This window comes from Macaca fascicularis, chromosome 3 (assembly GCF_037993035.2).
Source record: "Macaca fascicularis isolate 582-1 chromosome 3, T2T-MFA8v1.1".
Lineage (NCBI taxonomy): Eukaryota > Metazoa > Chordata > Mammalia > Primates > Cercopithecidae > Macaca > Macaca fascicularis.
Genome location: NC_088377.1, coordinates 4903079 through 4928447, shown reverse-complemented (window position 1 = coordinate 4928447; position 25369 = coordinate 4903079). Strand labels below are relative to the sequence as shown.

The following is a 25369-nucleotide window of genomic DNA, read 5'->3' as shown; positions in this document are numbered from 1 at the left end:
CTCCTGTGCCTGCCGACGCTTGGGTTGTGCATGCTGAGTTTCTTTTCATAATGAGAGACGAATATTCCCGTGTCCCATCTTGAACCTTTTTTCCATCTTTGCTTATGTCCAAAAATAATGCAACCTCCCTTGTAAGTGAGCAACCCTACCAGTTTGACTGGCTGAGTACGTTCTTGAGAGATGGGACTTTCAGGGCTAAATTCTGGAACGTCCCAGGCAGGTTGGAACCCTTCGGTCACCCTGATGTTGGGGGCCTGAGTAAGGGCCCTGTGTGAGTACCCACTGGGCCCTGTGGTTATGAATAGGGCAAAGGAAAGCAGCAGCCACCCCATGGGAAAGGACCCTCCATGCACTGGTTGAATCCCAGTTCCTGTGGGTACGGGCTGTGTGTGACGTTTGCACCTCCTTCCTGGGATGTCTCTGCCCTGGACATAAAAGTGATTGTTTATTCTTTCGTTTCTTATGTTTATTTTTCCCAATTAGGATACCTCAATCCAAGATTCATGCCCCAACCTATTAAAAAAAATTCTCCGCTAAAGAGTAGGCTTCATGGAAAACATTAACAGACAAGTGTGTGACTTTTGACCACAGGCTAATTTGTTTCACTGTCTGTCTCAGATGCCCAGGTATTTGAAGTCACAATAAAGATTGTAAACCACAACCTGACAGAGAGGTTACTCAACCACAGCAGCATGGAGTTCGAGGACTTTTCTAGACAACTGCTTCACGAGGTAAAGCCACAATGAGACATAAAAATCTTTTCTTGGGTGTTCTGAGTGAGGACATCAAACACAAGCCAATTCCTGCCTAGCTCTTCCTCTGGGATTGTGGCAAAAATACATGTTACTGCAGCTCCAGGGGAGGCCAAACCCAAATTGCACAGTGATTACTCAAAAGCTTCCCCCCTGCTTTTATGGGGTGCTTAATCCAGATACGGGGCCGATCCATCTTTAAAATATGTGCCTTTATTCAAATGGTCTACACCATTTAATCCCACTGCTGGATTTTCTGTGGAACCTTCTGTCTGAGGGCTCTGTCTTCCAGCTCTGGGGTAGCTTCATTAGCAAAGTGTTTACCAGCAATCACGGCATCCATTCCTCCCTCGTGACTAAAGGGGGACATCAGCAGACAGCCAGGGAGAAGCAAGCCAGTGGGAAGCACATCTATCCACAGATGGTGCATTGGAGGGAAAAGTGACTTCCTAAGCTGCCAAGAATCACATACGGTCTGAGGTTTTACCCTCCCTGCAAACTAACAAGTGAGTCTACCACAGTGTCATGCATGCTGGCAGAAGACACGAGACTTCTGGGCCAGAGACAGAAGACCGTATTACTCACAGCACAGCAGGCAGCATGCGTGTGCTGTTGTGCCAGTTCCCCTTCCTGCACCAGAGTCCCACAGAGGTGATGCAGAGGGGCCCAGGGGCATGAAGCACATAAAGTGGGTCTGCACCTGAGCTGAGGAACCCCAACCCTAGGGAACCTGAATCTTTTATAATGGGCGCAAGCACTTGCTCCAGAAGGACACATTATCTGTTACATCAGACAGTAACAAACCTGCCCTTTGCTTTGGAGGGAGCCATTATCTCTCCCTCCCAAGGCTGTTCACTATGCAAACATCCTTGGAAAGATATTCTGGAACAAAAGGGCAGTTAGTGCTTCTACTTGCAAGATGTGTAGAAATGCCAGAGACCCACAGAGCGTTGCTTCCCAACATTCGCCTGCAGGGGGAATCCAGTTTTCATTGTTTTCAGAGAACTCCCTCCCTTTTTTAATGTTAACTCACTTGTGTGTGCAAGTATGGGTTGGCAGAAAGGCGGGGAATCAGGCTGGTATCTCCCTTGCTTGGGCGTGGGTAACCCTAAGCACCTGGCTCTGTGTGCATGTTTTCTGTGGGATACAGCCTAGTAAGTGGGGGGACAGCTCCAAAGAGCCGTAGGCATTGTCCCTTGATGGGGCCTCTCCATCTATCAATCCATTTATCAATCAATCCAATAGTCTTTCTCACACACTCACACAAATGACCTTCATACCAGTTTTCAGGACACTCGGAGGGGATTGTCCATCTGATGCTCCATGACTGGGAGCTTGATTGCAGTGGTCACTGTGAGTCCCCAGCACACACCAGGCCAGGCCTGGCCGTCCCAGGGAAAGCCCAGCTAAGGTGCTGTGAATGGACCTCCCTACTTGCTCTGAGAGGTCGGTCGCTGGGTGCCTCCTCTTGATTGTAGAGGAGAGAAATGGCTCCATGAACCTTCCACTGGTCACACCTGGAACCCTGCTTAACGGTCGTGAAGACGTTGATGGACGTCTGCTGTCTGAGTAGCTGTTGCCTCTTCTTGGCTAGGTCGAGAGCTCCTTCCCGCCGGCGGTGTCTGACTTGTACCGAAGTGGGAAACTGAGAATGCAGATCGTGTCTCTCCAGGCAGGAAGCGTGGTCGTGAGGCTCAAGCTCACCGTGCAGGACCCTGGGGTTCCCGTGGGTGTCTCCACGCTGGCCCCCATGCTCCGGCCCCTGTTGGCAAGCACAGTGTTCCAGATTGACCGGCAGGAGACACGTGTGCAAGGTACAGCCCAGCCACCCGCCCTGCTGCCTGGTGCCCTCCAGCTCAGAAATCCTCTTGGTGACTTTGAGTCAGTCTTTCCTTTATTTAAAAGGGTAAAGAAATGCAAATCCTATTCTATCTTCCTCCACCGGAACCGGGGGCCAGGGCAGTAGCCCTGAACAACCAGCCTACCTGTGTCTCCTCGGTCAGCCCAGACCCTGACCCTGAGTGAAATGGGGCTGGAAGGTCCTCTCGGGGAAAAGGGACAGAAGTTCACTGTGTCTGTGGTCAGGGCCCCCCAGCACTTCCAGGCAGCTAGACAACTGCCCACATGTGGGTCTCTTTCTTTTCTTTTTTTTTTTTTTTGTTGGGACAGAGTTTTGCTCTTGTTGCCCAGGCTGGAGTGCAACGGCACGATCTCGGCTCACTGCAACCTCTGCCTCCTAGGTTCAAGTGATTCTCCTGCCTCAGCCTCTCCAGTAGCTGGGATTATAGGCGCCGCCACCACACCTGGCTGCGGGGCCAATGGGAGCAGTGTGCAGCGTCCTGCCCTGGGCTCCTGCCTGCTCTGCGCCCTTGCCTGGCCAGCCCGGGAGGGTGCAAAGGCTTGCTGGCAGCTCTTTCTGCTCCCACACCTGCCTCTTCCTCTGAACTGGAGGGCCGGCAAGCCTCAAGGCGTAATGCAAGACTAAATACAGCTGTCAGCGCCTTCCTCTGAGCTTGCTTGGGAGCTGTCTGGGGGGACGGAGGAGTGAAGACTAGGTGAATCACCACACACCAAAATAGACACGAGGTGCTTGGTGGTTTGAGCCAGCGGCTTGCTTGGTGCCTCTGCTGTCCTTCATGGACTGCAACCCAGCCAGCCTAGGCTCCAAACCCAACCCGGAGCACCCCTAGGAGAGTTACTGGTCAGCTGGAGGTTGAGTAGCACCCCAGGAAGAGGTGTGGGTTGGCACCAGCAGTGTTCTGATGGCAAGGCAGCCCCCAGGCCATGCCAGGGTGGTGGCATAGCTGTTGTGGCAGCTGACGAGCTTGCTGTTCTCCAGGGAGGCTGCTTCCGTGGAGACCGCAGGAAGCACAACAGAAAAAAAGCCACGAAATGAGACTCTGAGCACTCAGCGGCAGGGTTTTCTTTGCACAGAACTGAACTGATCCCACATCGTGGCTTAAATTCCAACTGAATTGGAACTTCTGTGGCATGCTGGGTGTGAGTTCGTTCCTGAGTACCTCCACCAGCAGCTCTGCAGAAGCACAGAAGGCACTGTCACCACCCAGCGGGGCCTGGCCCCTGATGAGCTCAGCCACCCCCCTGGGAACTACATTGTCCTTGTCCTCCCCATTTCTCCCCAAGGCGGGCCCCCCAGTGACATGACATCACATGTCTTTGGGGCACAGGAGGAGGAGCACACCTGTGGAGACACGTGGGTGCTCTAGAATGGCGTGGGAAGTTCATGTTATACTCAGCTGGACCCCACCCCGGGCATGGGAAGTTCATGTTATACTCAGCTGGACCCCACCCCCGGCGTGGGAAATTCATGTTATACTCAGCTGGACCCCACCCCGGCGTGGGAAGTTCATGTTTACTCAGCTGGACCCCCACCCCCGGTGTGGGAAGTTCATGTTATACTCAGGCGAACCCCCACCCCCGGTGTGGGAAGTTCATGTTATACTCAGGCGAACCCCCACCCCCAGCGTGGGAAGTTCATGTTATACTCAGGCGGACCCCACCCCCGGCGTGGGAAGTTCATGTTATACTCAGTTGGACCCCCACCCCCGGCGTGGGAAGTTCATGTTATACTCAGTTGGACCCCCACCCCCGGCGTGGGAAGTTCATGTTATACTCAGCAGGACCCCCACCCCCGGCATGGGAAGTTCATGTTTACTCAGCTGGACCCCACCCCAGCGTGGGAAGTTCATGTTATACTCAGCTGGACCCCACCCCAGCGTGGGAAGTTCATGTTATACTCAGCTGGACCCCCACCCCCGGCGTGGGAAGTTCATGTTGTACTCAGGCTAACCCCCACCCCCGGCGTGGGAAGTTCATGTTTACTCAGCTGGACCCCACCCCAGCGTGGGAAGTTCATGTTATACTCAGCTGGACCCCCACCCCCGGCGTGGGAAGTTCATGTTATACTCAGCTGGACCCCCACCCCCGGCGTGGGAAGTTCATGTTATACTCAGCTGGACCCCCACCCCCGGCGTGGGAAGTTCATGTTATACTCAGCTGGACCCCCACCCCCGGCGTGGGAAGTTCATGTTGTACTCAGGCTAACCCCCACCCCCGGCGTGGGAAGTTCATGTTTACTCAGCTGGACCCCACCCCAGCGTGGGAAGTTCATGTTATACTCAGCTGGACCCCACCCCAGCGTGGGAAGTTCATGTTATACTCAGCTGGACCCCCACCCCCGGCGTGGGAAGTTCATGTTATACTCAGCTGGACCCCCACCCCCGGCGTGGGAAGTTCATGTTATACTCAGTTGGACCCCCACCCCCGGCGTGGGAAGTTCATGTTATACTCAGTTGGACCCCCACCCCCGGCGTGGGAAGTTCATGTTATACTCAGCAGGACCCCCACCCCCGGCATGGGAAGTTCATGTTTACTCAGCTGGACCCCACCCCAGCGTGGGAAGTTCATGTTATACTCAGCTGGACCCCACCCCAGCGTGGGAAGTTCATGTTATACTCAGCTGGACCCCCACCCCCGGCGTGGGAAGTTCATGTTGTACTCAGGCTAACCCCCACCCCCGGCGTGGGAAGTTCATGTTTACTCAGCTGGACCCCACCCCAGCGTGGGAAGTTCATGTTATACTCAGCTGGACCCCCACCCCCGGCGTGGGAAGTTCATGTTATACTCAGCTGGACCCCCACCCCCGGCGTGGGAAGTTCATGTTATACTCAGCTGGACCCCCACCCCCGGCGTGGGAAGTTCATGTTATACTCAGCTGGACCCCCACCCCCGGCGTGGGAAGTTCATGTTGTACTCAGGCTAACCCTCACCCCCGGCGTGGGAAGTTCATGTTTACTCAGCTGGACCCCACCCCAGCGTGGGAAGTTCATGTTATACTCAGCTGGACCCCACCCCAGCGTGGGAAGTTCATGTTATACTCAGCTGGACCCCCACCCCCGGCGTGGGAAGTTCATGTTATACTCAGCTGGACCCCCACCCCCGGCGTGGGAAGTTCATGTTATACTCAGCTGGACCCCCACCCCCGGCGTGGGAAGTTCATGTTATACTCAGCTGGACCCCCACCCCCGGCGTGGGAAGTTCATGTTATACTCAGCTGGACCCCCACCCCCGGCGTGGGAAGTTCATGTTATACTCAGCTGGACCCCCACCCCCGGCGTGGGAAGTTCATGTTGTACTCAGGCTAACCCCCACCCCCGGCGTGGGAAGTTCATGTTTACTCAGCTGGACCCCACCCCAGCGTGGGAAGTTCATGTTATACTCAGCTGGACCCCACCCCAGCGTGGGAAGTTCATGTTATACTCAGCTGGACCCCCACCCCCGGCGTGGGAAGTTCATGTTATACTCAGCTGGACCCCCACCCCCGGCGTGGGAAGTTCATGTTATACTCAGCTGGACCCCCACCCCCGGCGTGGGAAGTTCATGTTGTACTCAGCTGGACCCCCACCCCCGGTGTGGGAAGTTCATGTTATACTCAGGCTAACCCCCACCCCCGGCGTGGGAAGTTCATGTTATACTCAGTTGGACCCCCACCCCCGGCGTGGGAAGTTCATGTTGTACTCAGCTGGACCCCCACCCCCAGCGTGGGAAGTTCATGTTATACTCAGGCGGACCCCACCCACGGCGTGGGAAGGTCATGTTATACTCAGCTGGACCCCCACCCCCGGCTCAATTACTTTTCCGTTTCTTGGTTGAGACACTAAGTATTGGAGAATGTTGGCACAACAAAGAGAGAGGAGAAAGCATTTCAACTTTTGGGGTGTGGAAACAGAGAATAAAGAAGAGAGGGTTAGATGCGCACCTGTGGGTGCTAATATCATCCAAAGAAACCAACATTTCCTAATCTTTGCCCCCAAGTAAGCCAACCGATGTGAAGGTGGGCACGGGCAGGCCATAAGCTTGTCATGAGAGTGTTGGACGAATGCCCCACTTCTGCCCCAAAAGTGCCCCTGCTCCCGGCCGTTCACTGCAAAGATGGCTAGGAAGGACTCCTTCCAGCGTGGGTCTGTCTTCTGATCACTCTCTGGTCATTTTCTCATGGGTTTTGTCTTGTGTCTACCCCTGGCAGACTGGGACGAGTGTGTGGACAGCACAGAGCACGATTGCTCGCCGGCTGCCTGGTGCATCAACCTGGAGGGCTCCTACACCTGCCAGTGCCGCACCACCAGGGACGCCACCCCTTCCCGCGCAGGCCGGGCCTGTGAGGGTACGTGTCGACCCCCCTGCCAACTCTGAGAAGGCCTCCTGCCCGAGAATCTGGGGGTGGGGCAAGGTCCAATTCTCCATCGGCACAGCGCTGAGGACCTATGGTAATGTTAGGGACCTACAGAAATGTTTTCATTTCCATTTCTTTTAAAATCAGAAGAAAGAAATTAATAGAAGGATAGTAAATATACATAAAACAATGAATCTAGCCTGGATTACACTCATCGCTATCCAGATGTCATTATAAAATGTAATTTTTGATAAATTTTTAAGTGGAGGGGTGCAGGGGTCCATGAAGGCCAAGTTCCTTGGGCCCACAGAAGTCAGGATGCAGCCCGGGGCAAGGGATTCCTCCCTAGGTGGCCTGGAGCCCAAGAAGGGGTGGAAGCCCAGAGAAGCTGGAGAGGGGCTCGATGGGGGGCCGCTGACCTCTAGTCCTGCCGTATCAGCCCCCAGTCTTTTCTGTGGGCCAGTTCTGATGAGAGGGTTGGGGATACCTGGGGTGCTGAGCTGAGCAGCAGGAGGAGGCCATGTGAGGGCCTAAAAGGCAGTGACTGGTGAGCCATGTCGGCCCGGATGCAGGCATGGCAGAGGCGCCCAGCCACCGGCTGCCAGCCCCCACTGAGGCCTTTCTAGCTGGGAGGAGCAGCCGAGACCTGTTCTCTGGGGAGAATGTTTCTTAGACACTGCAAGTGCTGCTCTGCTTCCTAACACCCACACCTTGTCTTCTCCTGTTTTTCTTATTTGCCTAACGTCCTGCAAGTCGATGACAGCATCCAGCACCAAGTCCCACACTGAGCACAAACCTGGGGGAAACTGTCCCATTTTCCCAGAGTCCTGATGGATTAATCTGAGGCCTGTGAGAACCAAGCCCTGCATTTTCAAGTCCGGGTTTTGTAGCCCCCCGGGTGGATCCCTCACCCTCAGCTTCAGTCTCCTCATTTATCCAGTAGAGAGGCGTGACTTGCCTTCGGAGATTCCCCGGGGAGCCTGCAAACATGAGCCCATTAAACTCTCCCGAACGCTGGCTGAAGCCGCCTGCGGCCCTGGCCAGGTCCACGCGGGGATGCACAGCAGTCCTGCTAGACAGTTGTGCTGCCCTCCTGGGAGGCTCTTAGTCATGGGTGGGATCCAGCAGGCTCTGACAGTGGATATTTCTTGGCAGGTGACCTGGTGAGCCCCACGGACAATGGGCTGTCTGCGGCGACAGGGGTAACGGCCCCAGCTCTTGGCACGGGAACAGCAGCCCTCGGCCTAGAGAACTTCACCTTGTCACCCAGCCCTGGGCACCCTCAGGGCACCCTGGCAGCAGGCCAGGACTGGGCCCCAGGGCCCCCGCCCAGGAGAGGAGGCAGCAGTGTGGTCGGGTATGACAGGAACAGCACAGGAAAAGGCGAAGAGCAGGAGGCGCCCAGCACTGCCCTGGGTCTGGGGATGGACCAGGGGAGTCCCAGCGAGGTGAAGCCCAGCCAGGGGAGCCTCAGACAGGCGAGCCCCAGCCAGGGGAGCACCAGCCAGGGGAGCCCCAGCGAGGTGAACCCCAGCCAGGGGAGCCCCAGCCAGGGGAGCACCAGCCAGGGGAGCCCTAGCGAGGTGAACCCCAGCCAGGGGAGCCCCAGCCAGGGGAGCACCAGCCAGGCGAGCACCAGGCAGGCGAGCACCAGCCAAGGGAGCCCCAGCGAGGTGAACCCCAGACAGGGGAGCCCCAGCCAGGGGAGCCCCAGCGAGGTGAACCCCAGCCAGGGGAGCACCAGCCAGGCGAGCACCAGGCAGGCGAGCACCAGCCAGGGGAGCCCCAGCCAGGTGAGCCCCGGTCATAGGAACACTATTGGGGTGATAGGCACCACCTCCTCCCCGAAGGCTCCTGGGTCAACCCACAGCTTCCCTCCTGGGGCCACAGATGGCCCACTGGCCCTCCCTGGACAGCTACTGGGAAACTCCACCATGGAGCCACCCTCCTGGCTTTCCCCTACTGAGGACCCCACCGGCCACGTTGTGTGGCATGCCACCCGTTCCACCTGGGAAACACTTCTGAATCCCACGTGGCTGCAAAATGAGGACAGTGGACCCTCCAGTTCTGTCGACCTGCCATCGACCCCCACCCTCACACCTCTGAAGACCCCCGCCTGTGGTGAGTTCCTCGAATGGTGCATGGGGACTAGGACTAATAGGACCCATAGCCTGTGTGAGCCTCTGGTGGCAAAGCTCCCACAGCCGTGGAGTCGCAGGCTGCTAGCAATGCTCAGGCAGCAGCCTCATCTTGTGCGTGAGGAAACGGAGGCGCCCAGCAGCTGGTTTCTGGTTGAGTTAGGAAGACAGCTTGGTCCCCTTGCCTGTCCCAGCCCTCTCTTCCCCACGTCTTAGGGCTCCCTGTCTGCAGCCGCTGGGGCAGAGGTCTGCCTTCAGGAGCAGGCACTGGGGCTTACTTGTCGCATTAGGTACTGGAGCCATCCCTTGAGGCATTGACCACCCCCGCTGTCCTGCCTCCTAGCAGAGCTGTGCCCCCGCCTGCCCCAGCCCCAATCAGTGTGATGACAGCCCCACAACAACTCTGCACCCCCCAGTAATGCTGCCCTCCCATAGCTGTTCTGCACCCCTCCGTTGTTCCATCATCCTGCCAAGCATTCTGCAGCCCTGCAGCTGCTCTGCACACCAAAGTGGGCTGCACCCCAGCTTTTGTGCACCCCCAGCTCTCCCAGCTGTTCTGCACTTCCTCAGTGGTTCTGTTTCCCCAGCTGCTCTGTATCTGCCCAGCTGTTCTATATGTCTCAGAGATTCTGCATCTCCCCAGCTGTTCTGTATCTGCCCAGCTGTTCTATATGTCTCAGAGATTCTGCATCTCCCCAGCTGCTCTGTATGTTCCCTGCTGTTCTATATGTCTCAGAGATTCTGCATCTCCCCAGCTGCTCTGTATCTGCCCAGCTGTTCTATATGTCTCAGAGATTCTGCATCTCCCCAGCTGCTCTGTATCTGCCCAGCTGTTCTATATGTCTCAGAGATTCTGCATCTCCCCAGCTGCTCTGTATCTGCCCAGCTGTTCTATATGTCTCAGAGATTCTGCATCTCCCCAGCTGCTCTGTATCTGCCCAGCTGTTCTATATGTCTCAGAGATTCTGCATCTCCCCAGCTGTTCTGTATCTGCCCAGCTGTTCTATATGTCTCAGAGATTCTGCATCTCCCCAGCTGCTCTGTATCTGCCCAGCTGTTCTATATGTCTCAGAGATTCTGCATCTCCCCAGCTGCTCTGTATCTGCCCAGCTGTTCTATATGTCTCAGAGATTCTGCATCTCCCCAGCTGCTCTGTATCTGCCCAGCTGTTCTATATGTCTCAGAGATTCTGCATCTCCTCAGCTGTTCTGTATGTTCCCTGCTGTTCTACATCTGCCCCGTTGTTGTATACGCCCCAGAGATTCTACATCTTCCCAGCTGTTCTGTGTCTCCCCAGCTGTCCTGTGTCTCCCCAGCTGTTCTGTGTCTCCATAGGTGTTCTGCACTTTCCCAGCTGCTTTGTGCTCCCTCAGCTGTTCTACACCCACAGTTCTATACTTCCCCAGCTGCTCTTCACCCCAGATGTTGAACCTCCACAGATGCTCTGCATTGTCAGCTGTTCTACACCCCCAGTTGTTTTTTTTACCACCTAAGTGTTCTGTACCCCCATCTGCTCTACACATCCAGGGTTTCTGCACCCCTCAGCTGTTCTGCACCTCTAGTCATACCGTAACCCCAGCAGTTCCATGTTACCTGTGGAAGATTGAGCCATCACCAAGCCCCCAGGTGACATCTCAGGAGAGTCACAGCAGCTCTGTGCAGGAATTGGGTCTCGGCCATGACAGCCCTGTGAGCTTGCAGAGCTAGTCTGCCTCTGGATTTCATGCTAATGAACTGTTACATGTGATCTTCCTCAATGCATTTCCTCTGCTAAGCAGGCTCTAAGACTAAACTCTTAAGCCCATGTAAGTCAGTATTACCGAGGGCCCTGAGGTCCTCCTGTAAGAATGGTTCTCTAGCCAGCATTGTCACCAGTATCAACCCCTAGTTGGATCCTGGGTAAATCCACCCAGGGGTCAAGAGTAGACGGTCACACTTTGGGAGGCCGAGACCGGCGGATCACGAGGTCAGGAGATCGAGACCATCCTGGCTAACACAATGAAACCCCGTCTCTACTAAAAAATACAAAAAACTAGCCGGGCAAGGTGGCGGGCGCCTGTAGTCCCAGCTACTCGGGAGGCTGAGGCAGGAGAATGGCGTAAACCCGGGAGGCGGAGCTTGCAGTGAGCTGAGATCCGGCCACTGCACTCCAGCCTGGGCGACAGAGCGAGACTCCGTCTCAAAAAAAAAAAAAAAAAAAAAGAGTAGACGGTCCCTCTGAGGCGCCACCAAGAACCTGCTCAAGAGGCCTTCATTTTGGGGGGTCCAGGGGCCTCAGGGATGTATATGAGCCATTTGCTGAAACAAAACCAAACCAGAAGCGATTTGCTATCATCCTGAGGAGGGGCAAGGATGCAGGCCCAGGAAGCCCACGCTTGGGAGGTTTGTACAGGATCCTACTCAACCATCACTTTGGCGGCCATCACCTGCAAATCGCTCATGTCCCCACGGTGATGAATTTGATTTTTGGCATTGGGCAAGGCTTCTTTTCTCCTAGAAATGGCTTGATTTTTAATTTTGGTGTTTCTATTCCACTTCCCAGTTCCTGTCTCCATTGGGAGGATCGTGGTCTCCAATGTGACCAGCACAAGCTTCCACCTGGCGTGGGAGGCAGGTCTTGCTTTGGACTCCGCCTTCCAGCTCACTCTGACTTCCGCATGGAGCCCCACCGTGGTCCTGGAGACCTGGAACACGAGTGTGATGGTGTCGGGGCTGGAGCCTGGCGTCTTGCACCTGGTTGAGATCGTGGCCAAAGCATGTGGGAAAGAAGGTGCCAGAGCTCATCTGAAAGTGAGGACAGGTAATGGGCTTCCATTTGGTTTTTTGTTTTGTTTTGTTTTTTGTTTTTTGGTTTTTTTTGAGACAAAGTCTCACTCTGTCACCCAGGCTGGAGTGCAGTGGCCGGATCTCAGCTCACTGCAGGCTCTGCCTCCCGGGTTTACGCCATTCTCCTGCCTCAGCCTCCCGAGTAGCTAGGACTACAGGCACCGCCATCACGCCCAGCTAATTTTTTTGTATTTTTAGTAGAGACGGGGTTTCACTGTGTTAGCCAGGATGGTCTCGATCTCCTGACCTCGTGATCCGCCCGCCTCGGCCTCTCATTTGTTTTTAAAGAGAGGAATAAAAAGTATGAAAAAGGCTTTCCATGGGTTAAGGCTTAAGAGAGCTGGATTAGTTTGTGGGCTGCTAGATGTCATTGTTCCTCTCAGCTTAGGGACATCTGGCTGGCTTCAGCAGGCATGCAACGACGGCCAGGCAGGAGGCGGCTTATTCAGGAAAAGGCATTAGGCAACCCGCCGGCTCTGAGGTGGCGGCAGAGTACTGCAGACTGTGCCTGGTAGGCTGCGGGTGTGGCTCCCCTGTGTCCTCTTGGGGAAGCAACTCAGCTGTTGAGCTGCATCCACTCCCTCTGATCTCAACAGTCTCAGAGGACTTGGCTTTCAGGAAGGACATCAACCGACAACCGGCAGTCACACGGATGATCTGTGAGCAGCCCGCCAGAGCCTGGGGCCACAAACTAAAGAATTGAGCAATAATGAATCAAACATAGACTCCACTGCGTTCAAGCTGGGCGGTGACCACATTACATCTATTTGGATGAAATTCCTCTTTTCTTTTCATTTGCGTCGCCACCTGGGTATTTTCTTATGTGTACCTTACCTGGATAGTCAAGGGCATGTCTGATGTCGCAGGCTGGTTTTCACACCGTGGCAGTTTCCCAAGTGTTAGTAGCAGTGGTCTGCACGGTCGGGTGCGCACCCCTTGAGGGAGGTGTAAGATGGTTTTCACACCGTGGGCAGCATTGATAGCAGTGGTCTGCATGGTGGGGTGCACATCCCTTGAGGGAGGCATAAGATGGCCTATTGGGATGCAGTAACAGAAGTTGAGAACTTCTATGTCTGTGCTTTAAAGTACTAATCAGCCATGGCCTGAGAAATTAGAGAACAGAGGGAGTGCATGACGTGAACTGTGCAAGTTCACAAGCAGCTGGAGAAGAGGGAGATCAGTGCTGGCTGGACGGTCAGGCAGGGTGGCCCTGGGGTCTGAGAACCAGAGTTGGGCCACTGAAGGTCTCAGCTGCTCTGGACGGGACAGGCTGCATGGGGGACCCCGAACATGTGGGTACGCTTATACTTGCTCTCACCTGTGCACCTGTCCTGCTACTGATGGCTTTCAGACTGGGTTGCCCGTGCCAGCCATGGAGACTGAACCAGAGGCCCTCAGGGGCAGCCACAAAAATGATCTCAAGGATGGAGAGTTTGGGGTTCCCCCAGGAATGCATAGCAGAATAGCTCTGTGGTTTGTCTTAAGCCCGAGTGAGAAGCTCTGGGGAGATGGACTCTCAGCCCCCTGAGGGGAGAGCTGTGTCTTTCTCCTTCACTGTCTAGAATGCCTCTGGCACATGGCAGGTGCTTCACAAATATTTGGTGAGGGACTGACTGAACACTGGGGTGGCTGCCATGCCAGGGCCAGGAGGGGGTGGCGACATTGCTGGACCACATTTATGTGCCATATACTCCTAGAAGCCCTCCACGGAGGGAAAAGATTCAGATGGAACAGATGATGCCAAAACAGGGACTGCCCATAGACGAGGGGAGGTGGGGCTGCTGGGGAAGGAAGAAGGGCTGGCTCTAAACAAGACCCCTGGGCACCCTGTGGCCCTGTGCACTCTGAGCAGAGGCCTGGCCAGGGCTCTAAGTCCTGGTCTACCTGGGACAGCCCAGTTTGTACCTGTGGCCCTGGCAAAGTTATTTAATGGTGCCTCCACATGCTTCAAGTCATGCCAGCTTGCTGGTAAATTGTTTGAATGCCCCAGCATGGGTAACAGCAGCAAGGAAGGAAGGATGTGTGTGTAGAGGACACAGTTGCAGGGGCCGAGCTGGCTCCATCCTCTGGAAGGTTCTCCCACTGTGTTCAGGCTTGTCCTGTGTCCTCTGGCATCTGATGGACTGTGTCACTGAGCCCTGGCACTATTCCTTCTTTCTAGAACACAGGGCGGCCTTGGTGTGATGCTCTTCACGGACATGAAAATATGCTTATTAATATTGAAATGTTACTTTGTTATCCAATACATTCCAAATGTGCTTATCCTCCATCCTGCAGCGGCCTGGAAGCTCATTGGAAAGGTCAGAATCGCAAATGTCAGATACTCAGAATCCTTTCGCAATGCAAGCAGCCAGGAGTATCGAGATTTCCTAGAACTGTTCTTCAGGACGGTGAGTTGGTGATATCAGCCCTTAATTCCTTTCAGGAGAGAAAGAGTGGAAGGCTGATAGAATTCTAGGTTAGGCGCGGTGGCTCACTCCTATAATCCTAGCACTTTGGGAGGCAGAGGCGGGCAGATTGCCCAAGCTCAGGAGTTCGAGACCAGCCTGGGCAACATGGCAAAACCCCATCTCCACCAAAAAAATACAAAAAATTAGCCTGTCGTGGTGGCTCATATTTGTGATCTCAGCTACTCAGGAGGCTAAGGCAGGAAAGTCTCTTGAACCCAGGAGGCAGAGGTTGCAGCAAGCTGAGATCATCCCACTGCACTCCAGCCTGGACAAGAGAGTGAGACCCTGTATATAAAAAAAAAAATTCTAGTCTCATCCAACTAGGAATTTGACTTGTAGGTCCTATGAGCTCTTCATTTCTGAAGAAAGCCAGGACTATAAGCTCTGGCCTGGCTCCCTGAGTGTCTCTGGATCTGCCCTGGCAAAGACACGGTCAGCAGACAGGAGGCACAGCACTTCCTCTGCTGCATCCTTATTTCACATGCTTTTCCGTCCAGTGAAATCTGTTTTTCAGTTGTGGAACCTCTGAAGCAGAAAGTCCCTCCATGTTTTTTTTTAAAACCTATAAAAAATGAGATTTATTTCATAGACCATAAAATCTACACTTTTAAACTGTACAATTCAATGGTTTAGACTATTTTGCAAAATTGTGCAACCATCACCACTAATTCCAGAACATTTTCATCACCCAAAAAGAAACCTCATTAGAAGCCACTCCCAGCTAGGCACGGTGGCTCATGCCTGTAATCCCAGCACTTTGGGAGGCTGAGGTGGGTGGATCACCTGAGGTCAGGAGTTTGAGACCAGCCTGGCCAACATGGCAAAACCCTGTCTCTACTAAAAATACAAAAATTAGCCAGGCGTGGTGGTGGGTGCCTGTAATCCCAGGTACTCAGGAAGCTGAGGCAGGAGAATCGCTTGAAACCAGGAGGCAGAGGTTGCAGTGAGCTAAGATCGTGCCACTGCACTCCAGCCTAGGCAACAGAGCAAGACCCCATCTCAAAAAAAAAAAAAAAAAAAAGGAAGTCATTCTCTTCTCTCTCACCACTTCCTCCCGCCCCTGGTAATCACTAATCTGCTTTTTATCTCTATGGATTTGCCCATTGTGGACATTTTACAGAAAAAGAATCGTACAATATGTGACTTTCTGTGTCTGGCTTCTTTCAGTTAAAATGAGGTTTTCGGATTTCGTCCACGTGGCAGCATGTGTCAGCACTGCATTCCTTGTTATGGCTGGGACATAACCCATGCAGGCTCATCCATTCATTCACTGAGGGCACTGGGCGGCTCCCGCCTCTGTCTGTTATAAATAGTGCTGCGATGCCCCTGCCTCAGAGAAAGTTCTTTTCCTGCTCTTTCCTGCATTCCTCCCTGCCATCCCCTCAGCATTCTCTGGGACGCTGTCTGTTACCGTTTAGTGACGTGCCTTCTTGTGGATTTTTTGAGGTAGAGGGAGTGCCCTTGTCATAATCTAGTGATTTTGTTTGCGTGGAATCTCACATTGTAGATGTCTTGAATCTGGGAGTTTAAGGCTCAGCACAGAGAGGTATGACATCGCCACCTAGTGGCCTGTCATGCTAATATCGTACCAGGGCTGCAAAGCCCAGCGCTTCACCCACAGATGAGAAGATTCGGCTGCCTTTGGGACCGGCCTCGGTGGCTTAGCTCATTCCCAGCTCCTGGTTTGTGCATTCAAGAGTTGTTGACGGCTTGATTAACAATATGGTTTGGTTAATAATGTGATTTCATTGATAAGGTTAAATAGTAGTTACAACATTAAACAACAAACACCAAATCCTTCCACCTGGCTCTAGTGGTCAAACGAGGCAGCTCCATTTCCTTCCCAAGTTTCTTGATTAATCTTTCCTCTTTGAACCATTTCTTCCTTTGCCCATTTTTGGGGATGTTGTTTTTCTGTTTGCCTAGAATTTCAGGACAGCAAATAATTACACAACTTAATCACAGAAGTAGGATGTTAAGAGAAATTTCGGGGGTTTCACCTGCTGATAACCGCAGACGTGGATGTCCAGGAGGTGTCAGCTGCGTGCCTCAGTCCCTGGCTCTTCACCACTTCCTAGCAAGGGGCCTGGAACTTTGCTTAGAGGTTGGTTTGAAATGCAGCTAAAGGTCACATTAATCCAAGACTATGACAGATTCCTCTGAGAGAAAGAGAGAGGGAATATCTGATTGTGAAGATGGTCACGACAACAGTCATCTACTGAGCCAACCTAGGGCAGCTACACTCTCCCTGGGGTCCACAGACTCAGAGGGACAATGGATCTGTTCACCTTGGCGGCCCAGAAGCTGGGGAGTGAGTCCATGACCTGGGCCCTGAGCCACCGCCCCTGTGAGGACAAACCCTGGAGGTGCCCTTTCCATAGGAGGTTTGCATTGAGGATGATCGAAGCTCATTATAAGATTGTTTGCCTGTCTGGGTGTTTTTTGTTTTGTTTTGTTTTGTTTTGAGACGGAGTCTCACTCTGTCGCCCAGGCTGGAGTGCAGTGGAGCGATCTCTGCTCACTGCAAACTCCGCCTCCCGGGTTCCCACCATTCTCCTGCCTCAGGTGTTTTGACCAAGATGGGTTAGTGTGGAATCATATAGTGTGTGATGTGTGACTCTGTCCAAAGAGACAGAGTAGAAAGTGGGGCATTTGGGGGCAGGAACCCCCTGTCCTAATAGGGATGTTGGAAATGCTCACAGGAAGAGTCTGGGGACAGGCAGGGAGGGAGAATGAAAGGGGACATGTTCTGCAGTGTCAGCAGCAAAAGGGCTGTTCCAGAGAAGGCAGTGGGAGTGGTGTCCCTCCCCACGACCCCGCACTCAGCCTCCTGCCCTCGGTGGCTGCAAACCAGGAGTATTAGGTTCTAGAAGCCCTTGTGAGCCCCCAGCAAATTGTAAGCCCCACGAGGTAGGGTCTCTGCCTGTGTCCCAAGTCCTATACTTACCCCACAGGCATTTTTCTGAAGCTGTTTGCTGGTTTGGGGGGAAACAAGGGCTGTTCTCATATCACAGACACTCCCAGGCATTTGTGCTGGGCTTGAAAACATGGCAGACAGGAAAGGGGCCCAGAACCAACCCGTGGCTTTTACCTTTGTGCTATGGGCCAGCCCTGCTGCTGGGCAGACTGGCAGGAGGAACCGCCTTGAGACGGGCATCTGTTTCCTCTCAGCGGGGGGACCTCCTCACATGTCCTCTTTCCTCGCAGGTGCGGGGCTCCCTGCCAGCCACGCTGCGTCAGCACATGGACGCCGGCGGGGTCAGGATGGAAGTCGTCGGCGTCACCAGTGGCAGCGTCGTGGTGGAGTTTCACTTGCTGATAATCGCAGATGTGGATGTCCAGGAGGTGTCAGCTGCATTCCTCACCGCCTTCCAGACCGCGCCTCTGCTGGAGGTGATCAGAGGCGACACCTTCATACAGGGTATGAGAGGATGGGACTGAGCTTCTCCCATGTTCCGGAACCAGAGGCAGCCAGAGCGCAGCCACTACCCTTCGCTTTTGAAAGATGTTGTGTTGTGCCCATGTAGTCCTTCGTCCCCCGGAATTAGATGAAGATGTGAAATAGACAGGACCCTCTCTGTCCCTCTTATTGTGATTATAATTTTGTAAAAGTTGAAGTGTTGAAAACATCTTCGGGTAAACCTGCAGATGCCCAGGGGTGCTGCTTTCTTTTGGGGTCTACTGCTCCCCTGCTGCTTGTTTCCATGGGCTGAGGGCAGATGCATCCCTCTCTGCAACCAGACCCTCTCCCAAGCACAGTTCCCAAGGAGATCCCAGTAAAAATAATTAACGAGAAAAGCAGGGAGAAAAAGAAAATTTAGATTCTTTTCTCCTATCATACTTGAAAATAGATGATGAATGGCTTATAGTTACATGTATCAGAAACCAAAGACCTTTTAAAAATTGAAGATTAATGTTAATTTTTTGATTTTTAGAATAAGAAGGACTTCTCAAAGAAAATACGATTTTCAGAGGAAAAGGATGAGATACTGACTACATGCAGAGATAAATCAAAATAAAGGCACCATTTTAAAGCAAAGTAAACAAAAAAAATTCAATAATTTGATGAAGTGTTAGTATCCCAAATATATAGAGAGATCATACAAATAGATGATAAATATTAAGAACCTGATGGATAAATGCACGAAAGATCTACACAGACAAGGTATAAAAGAAGAAATATGAATGACTAACAAAGATGTGGTAACCCAAGACATCCCCATTAAAACGTGTTGCACTTTTTGCCCATCAAATTGCAGAAAAAGGTCTTTTTACTGCTGACATGAATACTGGTGAAAGTGTAGTGAGGCAGGTGTTTGCACAGATTGCTGGTGGCAGAAGGATTTGCTCACGCTTCCTGGAAACCAGTTTGGTGATATAAATCAAGCGCTTTCAAAGTGGCCATCCACCTTGATTCTGAAATATCAGATTCTGAAATATCCCAATTTGATCTCAGTTTGGACCATAGTTTACATACAAAGATGTTCATCTTCAGTGTTACTTTAAAAGCAAAAGAGTTGGAAGTCCCAATCATCCAGTTACAGAGAAGGTGCTAAGTTACTAGGTGTCCCTGCCCTGGGCTGTTGTGCAATGATGAGAATCGAGGTTTGCGGATTTGCATGGAGCTAGGTGGTGGCAGAGGCAAGCTATGCTCTCAGAGCATGCCTGCATTTTAAAAGGCCGGAAGGAAATATGTCCACATGCCAACATGCCCCGGTCATGCTTTTCTGGTACTTGTCCATGTTCTGCAGTAAACCTGTTTTGCTGTCAATAATCAACCAAGCATCATGGTGAAAGGCAAATGGCCTGAGGGCCTTCTGCCCAGGGTTGGGCTTGCGGCCTGGTCTGAGGGCCTGTGCATCTCCTGGTCACTCCTGGGAACTGAAGGGTTGGCCCTCCTCTGCCCAGATCTCCCTCCCAGCTCTGGGCCAGAATCCTCTTTCCAGAACAGCCCCTGCAGACCTCCCTAGCCATTCCCAGCTCCACTGGCAGGAAGCCTCCTGTACTCTCCAGAACTGGCCAGCTTCACCGCAGTCTGCTCTGGCTGGAGTTTCCAGCTTTGTCTGGGAGATGCACTCTCCCCTGAGGCTTCTGTGAGCCCGCAAGCCCCCGGGGACGTTCTTCTGTTTTGTGTTCTAAATATTGGCAGATTACGATGAGTGTGAAAGGAAAGAGGATGACTGTGTGCCCGGGACATCCTGTCGAAACACCCTCGGGTCTTTCACTTGTAGCTGTGAGAGAGGAGCCCCCGATTTCCCTGTGGAATATTCTGGCAGACCCTGTGAAGGTAATGATGTCAGCGTTTCTTTTTCTGGAATACTATCTCATAATCAGTTTTATTTAAGGACATTCACGTGCAAAGGGCTTCTTGTCCCTATGAGGTCATATTTCTGTGTCCTGGGGAAGTTTCCTGCGTGTGATGTGGGTGCACGTGTGTGTGTGAGGTGTATGTGTATGTGTGTGTACATGCGTGTGCACGTTCCTTCCCATTCTTTCATACGTGTCCAGGCTTCTGGGCAGTGCCTTATCTCTCCGAGAGCTAGCTCTGATATCCATGAAGAGAAAATACACACGTACATGAGGTGTGAACATGCAGATGCTGAGCGACCGTCTTGTGAAACACGCAGCCGTGGGACATGCGACACAAGGGGAAGGTTTCCTCTCGGCCACTCTTTCCACTCAGCTCTTTTCCTGAAAAACGGGGTCTTAGTGGATTTAGCGCTGACCCCAAGATGCCCACTGCTATCCAGGAATCTGCGTCAAATAAAGGGAGGTGGACGTTTACACCAGTGAGGGCAGTATCCAGGGGGCTGTAGAACGTGTCCTGCTTGAGGTAGAATCAGGAAGCACAGAGGAGGCTAAGTTGCTTCAGTCCAGTGAGTGTGGCCGGGGAGGGCTTCCTGGAAGGGGTGTCTCGAAGCTGGTCTTAACGGACAGCTAAGACAGCACCCAGCGGGGAGGGCAGGGCATGGTGGGTGGGTGCCGTGGTGAGAACAGAGCTGCTGACGGGCATGATCTCACAAGCAGGTACCTGCAGGAGATGGGTGGCAGAGAGCGGGAAGCAGGCTGCCCAGGGAGGCGGGTGAGGCAGCAGCCAACTGAAGGCCTCAGCAATGGTTTGGACTACAGCCTGGAGACAGGAGTGAGCTGGGTGGAGCTGCAGGGTGCTGGGGCTGGGCGAGTCCCACTCTGAGATCAAAGAAGGCACAAACCAGGCCCACAAATGACGGAGCCACTGCTGAAGGAGGGTGCAGGGCACATGCGGAGCTGTGTCTGGGGTCTGCTGCCGTATAGACCAGGGAGGGAGCACCCCGAGAACGGGTGGGTGGATCAGAAGCCTTTCTGGGACCCCTTGTTCTCCTAGGCATTGAAACTGAACCTGCTCTGGGGGCAAGAAGGGAGCTGGAGTGGGAAACTTGGGCACAAGGACCTCAAGAGGAGGCATCATTACCCCATCTTAGAGAACAGACTCAGGGCTCTGAGAGCAGGAGACTCACCCTGTGTCCACTGGCTTGGCACATCCCCGGCATCAGGTCCCTCGGTCCTTGGCCCTCGGGGGCCCATGGTGAGCCTGGCTCCCTGAGCTGGTGGAGATACGCAACACTTGCATGTGTGTGCATGTGTGTGTGTGCATGTGTGCACATATGTGTGTGCATGCGTGTGCGTGTGCACGTGTGCACATAGGTGTGTGCGTGCATGTGTGTATGTGTGTGCATTGCATGCGCATGTGCATGTGCGTGTATGCATGTGTGCATGTATGTGTGTGCATGTGTGTGTGCGTGCACACATGTAGTTGTGGCTGGAACATGTGGTTCCCAGGTGTGGCTGGTGCAGAGTGCAGGGCAGCTCCAGTCTGCTCCTTACCCCTGCCCCTCCATGCCAACCCCAAACACAGAGCCACTCTTTGCCTTTTCCTCCTTGTGCCTTGCAGGTGACTCTCATGGCAACGAAACCTGGGCCACCAGCCCAGAGAGGCCTCTCACCACAGCAGGGACCAAGGCTGGCTTTGTTCAAGACACCAGCCCCACCCCACAAGGCCTGCCCCGGCGGCTGAACCTGACGGGAGCAGTCAGGGTGCTCTGTGAGATCGAGAAGGTGGTTGTCGCCATCCAGAAGCGCTTCCTGCAGCAGGAATCCATCCCTGAGTCCTCGCTGTACCTGAGCCACCCCTCCTGCAACGTGAGCCACAGCAATGGCACACACGTGCTCCTGGAGGCCAGCTGGAGCGAGTGCGGGACCATCATGCAGAGCGTAAGGCCAGGAGAGCCAGGTTCAGGATGCACGCTAGGGCGCAGGGGGCTCTAGGTCGCATGGGCCTCTACAGGGGAGGGCCAGGCAAGACTCTACACCCCGAGGGGAACCCAGCAAGGGGGGTCAGGACAGGGTTGAGTTCTCAACCAGGGACCAGCCTGCACCCCAGAATTGGAAGGGAGCTGTGAGTCCACCCAGGAGGGACTCTGGTGCTGAGTGCTGGGGCAGGCTCCAGAGTCGGGGCTTAAAACTCCTCCCTGCACAGACAGGATGGAGGGGCAGCGGGATAGGAAGAGGCAGGAAAGCCAAGGAGTTGTGTGTGGATATGAGAGTGTGTGTGTGAAAGTGTGTGTGTGCGAAAGTGTGTGTGTGCGAGTATACATCTGTGCATGTGTGCATGTGTCTGAATATGTCTGTGTATGTGGGGGTGTGCATGTGTGTGAATGTGTGTATGTGTGTGAATGTGTGTACATGTGTGAATCTGTGTGTGCAAATGTGTATGTATGTATGCATGGCTGTGCTTGTATGTACGTGCGTGTGTGCATGCATGTGTATCGCATGCTTATGTGCGTATGGGTGTGCATGCATGTATGAATGTGTGAGTGTGTGAATGTGAGAATGTGTGTATGTGCATGTGTGCATGAGTTGAGCATGTGTGGATGTGTTTGTCCATGTGTGTGAGTGTGTATGTATGGGTGTGTGTTTGGGGGGCATTGGGTGGCATTAGTCAGAACTCCCCTGTTGGAGGGACTGTGTTCCTAGCAAACACTCTATTTCAGGGTCCTGGACGGGCTGCAGGGCTCCCAGGACAGAGGGAGCCCCAGGTAGGGAAAGCAGGTTTTCTTGGCCTGAGGCCTTTGCACCTCCGTGTGCACAGATGAGCTCCGGCATCTCCCCTTGCAGGTGACTCTGGGCCAGTGGGTCCTGGGTCTACTCTGAGCCTCTAGTGTGTGGCACCCACGAGGTGGCCGACCTGGCTCCAGGTCCCACTTCTTCCCAGGGTGCCCCTGTGTCATGGTGAATGCTCCCACGCATGCCCTCGTTCGTCCCCAACCCCACTTGGCCCCACACAGAACACAAAGGCTTCATGTTCAGGACCCTGCTGCGGGGACAAGAGGAGGGGAGAGCCAGCACCTTCCATCAGCTCAGCCCAGTACTGGGCACAGGGGCCTGGGCTGCATGGGCCTGGGCGTGCAGGGTTGATCAGGAAGCTGCATGGAGGGGTCGGCGGCTTCAGAGGGAGCCCATGCCAGCTCTGGGTTGGGGAAGTGGCCTTCTGGGAAGGGGCTCGACCTAGAAAGAAGGCCAGCGTCGTTCCAAGGGTGAGTGAGAGAGCCGTGAGTGTATCCAAGGGCCATGCCAGGGACGGCCAGATGAGGGAGGCTGGAAACCATGGCAGAGTTAAGAGTCTGCCCAAGTGGTTCTGGCCAGATGGGCAGGGATGGAAGGGTGGACTCGTGGGCAGGGTGGAGTATGAGGCCTGGTGTGAAAGGTGAGGCTGTGGATGGGGCTGAGCAGGGAGCAGTGTCTGGCTGGCCCAGGAGCTAGGGCCAGAAGGCTTTCCTAATGGGGACATTGTCCTCATTGGGAGCTAGGCAGCAATGGTGGTTCCTGGTCGTTGGCAGGAACTCTGAGCCCTGGGCTTCTGTCCCTCAGGGCCTTTGAACAGTCCAAGGCATTGCATTCTGAAAAAAAAAAAAGGGATTGGGAGGTGTGGTGCCCTGAAACTGCCGTGGACCTGCCTGACTGGGAGTTCTACATTCTACATGCATGACGATGTTTAGTCCCTTAGCGACCCCGTGGGTCAGGCATCATCATCCACACTCGGCGGCTGAGCCCTGGGTGCTCAGCAGGGTCCATGGGAGTTCAGGTTCGAAGTCGCCCTGCACCGAGAAGCAGCCCCATCTCTGTGGCTCTGCCTCTTGAGAAACCTTGAGGGGGCGCTGCTTCTGGTTGGGGCTCTGGACACACTCCCTAGTGGGGACACGGTGGCCTCTGGCCCTGGGTGGGGTAAAGCTGGCAGATGAAACCCAGAGTCCGGCATGGGGTGTCAATGTCTGGGAGTCAACAAGGTGGGAACCAGGTGAACATCCTGAGCGGGAGGCTGGGACGTGGACCTCGGGGCTGAGTAAGGAGCTAGCCCTGGGGAGCAGAGGCCAGAAAGCCCCAGAGGCTGAGGGATGAGGTGGGGAGGTGGAGACATAAGGTGGTTCCATGGTGTGGAGCCTGCTTGGAGCCTGGAGCAGGGATTGAGGGTGGCCAGGAAGCTGAGGGATTCACATGGACGTGTTTGAGGACATTGCAGAGCACAAGCTTGCCTGAGAGGCGCAGCTCACTCTGCTGAGCTCATTCCGCTCCCTCGGGGGCTCTTCGGACCCTCCCTGGGCTGAAGGAGTGACCTGCACTGTTTCAACAGCTACAAAACCTTCCTCATCCCTCAACCCCTCAAACTGCACGACTTAAGGAGAACTGCCCAGAATTAGTTTACTCCCTCAGAGATTCTTAGACAGCCACCTGGAGGCCGGGCGATGGCAGCAGGGGGGATGTCTGCAAGGGGGATGGGCAGTGATCAGTGGCTCCTGTGGCTTCTGGCAGCTTCCGTGGTGAGGGAGGTCTGGGGTGAGAGGTGCACATGAGCGGGCCACTGTGGCATCCTCGAGCCTGTGCAGGGCTGTGGGGCTGAGTGGAGGGGCTGAGGGTGCAGGACACCCTGCCTGGTGCTCAGAGCACCACCCACACACCAGCAGCTCCAGGGGGGCGGCAGCGCCTCCCAGGGCTGGGGCCCCGGGCGGAGCCTGCAGCCGGCAGCTCCCTCTGTGTTTTTCTGAGCTAGACCCATGCTTGGCTTGATTATTAAATGCAGCAGGGTTTGGGGCATGTTGAAAGAAAAGGGAAATTTGTCTCTGATGAGTCACCCAGGCCCTGGAATCCACAGGAGCTCTTGATGGTTTTTGACACTTGTCAAAAACTAAGTTTCCCAGAAAGACTTATTTGTGCAACGGCCACAGAATCCACACAGGTTCAGGTTCTGCCTCCTCTGGTCCACAGGGAAAGGGCAGAGGCCGAGCCCTTAGGCTCTCTTGGGCGATTTATGGTTGGGAGAATCGCCAGGGTCTCAATGCTCCTGGGGAGAAGCTCTAGAGAAGAATCCCCATCCTCGGTCCCCCCAGCACCTAGAGCCATGGCTGACAGCAGGGCGTGGGGGGCCGGCTGGGGCCTGGGAGCTCCTCACACCCCACTTTGTGCTCAGAATGTGACGAACACCGTGGTGAGGACCACGCTGAGGAACGACCTGTCCCCGGAGGGCATCATCCACCACCTGAAGATCCTGAGCCCCATCTACTGTGCCTTCCAGAATGATCTGCTGACGTCCTCCGGCTTCACCCCGGAGTGGGGGTGAGGGAGAAATGCCCCCGCTGTTCCACAGCCCCGTGCCTCTAGAGCACCTGTGCTTTCAGAGTTCTTTAGGGTTGCAACCACTTAAGGACCCTTCCTTTGAGATGGAATATACAAATGGGTGTGGCTGGGCTGCTCCCCAACCTTTGTTCCCACTTCCCACTCAGGGCCAGCCAGACAAGGCCAAATACGTCCCTGGCCAACCCCATGGGATGGCCCCACTTCCAGTGAGCCACGGGCAGGCCCCCACCCACGGCCTCCACCAGACACCACTATTCCTATGCTAGGTGGCCCCCCCACCTGCCACTGAGTCTCCACCAACACAAGTGAGGGAGGCAACCCCTGGACCAGCCAGTCTTGAAC

General features: G+C 54.2%; 1 protein-coding gene across 4 annotated transcripts in view; it reads left to right on the top strand.

The window, feature by feature from the left end:
* The window catches only part of UMODL1 (uromodulin like 1), a 138211-nt gene that overhangs the window by 97009 nt on the left and 15833 nt on the right, over positions 1-25369 (top strand). For 3 of the 4 annotated variants that reach the window (XR_012431973.1, XM_074033974.1, XM_015446821.4), the window contains exons 8-17: positions 619-731; positions 2347-2566; positions 6799-6936; positions 8101-9066; positions 11626-11883; positions 14187-14299; positions 17567-17780; positions 19509-19646; positions 21291-21610; positions 24861-25006. Coding sequence is in view for 3 of the 4 variants with exons in the window: in XM_074033974.1 (XP_073890075.1) it covers positions 619-731; positions 2347-2566; positions 6799-6936; positions 8101-9066; positions 11626-11883; positions 14187-14299; positions 17567-17780; positions 19509-19646; positions 21291-21610; positions 24861-25006 (2626 nt within the window). In the remaining variant the exon portion in view is untranslated. Of the gene's footprint in view, positions 1-618; positions 732-2346; positions 2567-6798; positions 6937-7766; positions 7795-8100; positions 9067-11625; positions 11884-14186; positions 14300-17566; positions 17781-19508; positions 19647-21290; positions 21611-24860; positions 25007-25369 lie in introns of those variants that run through there. The other variant, XM_074033975.1, reaches the window with a different exon arrangement.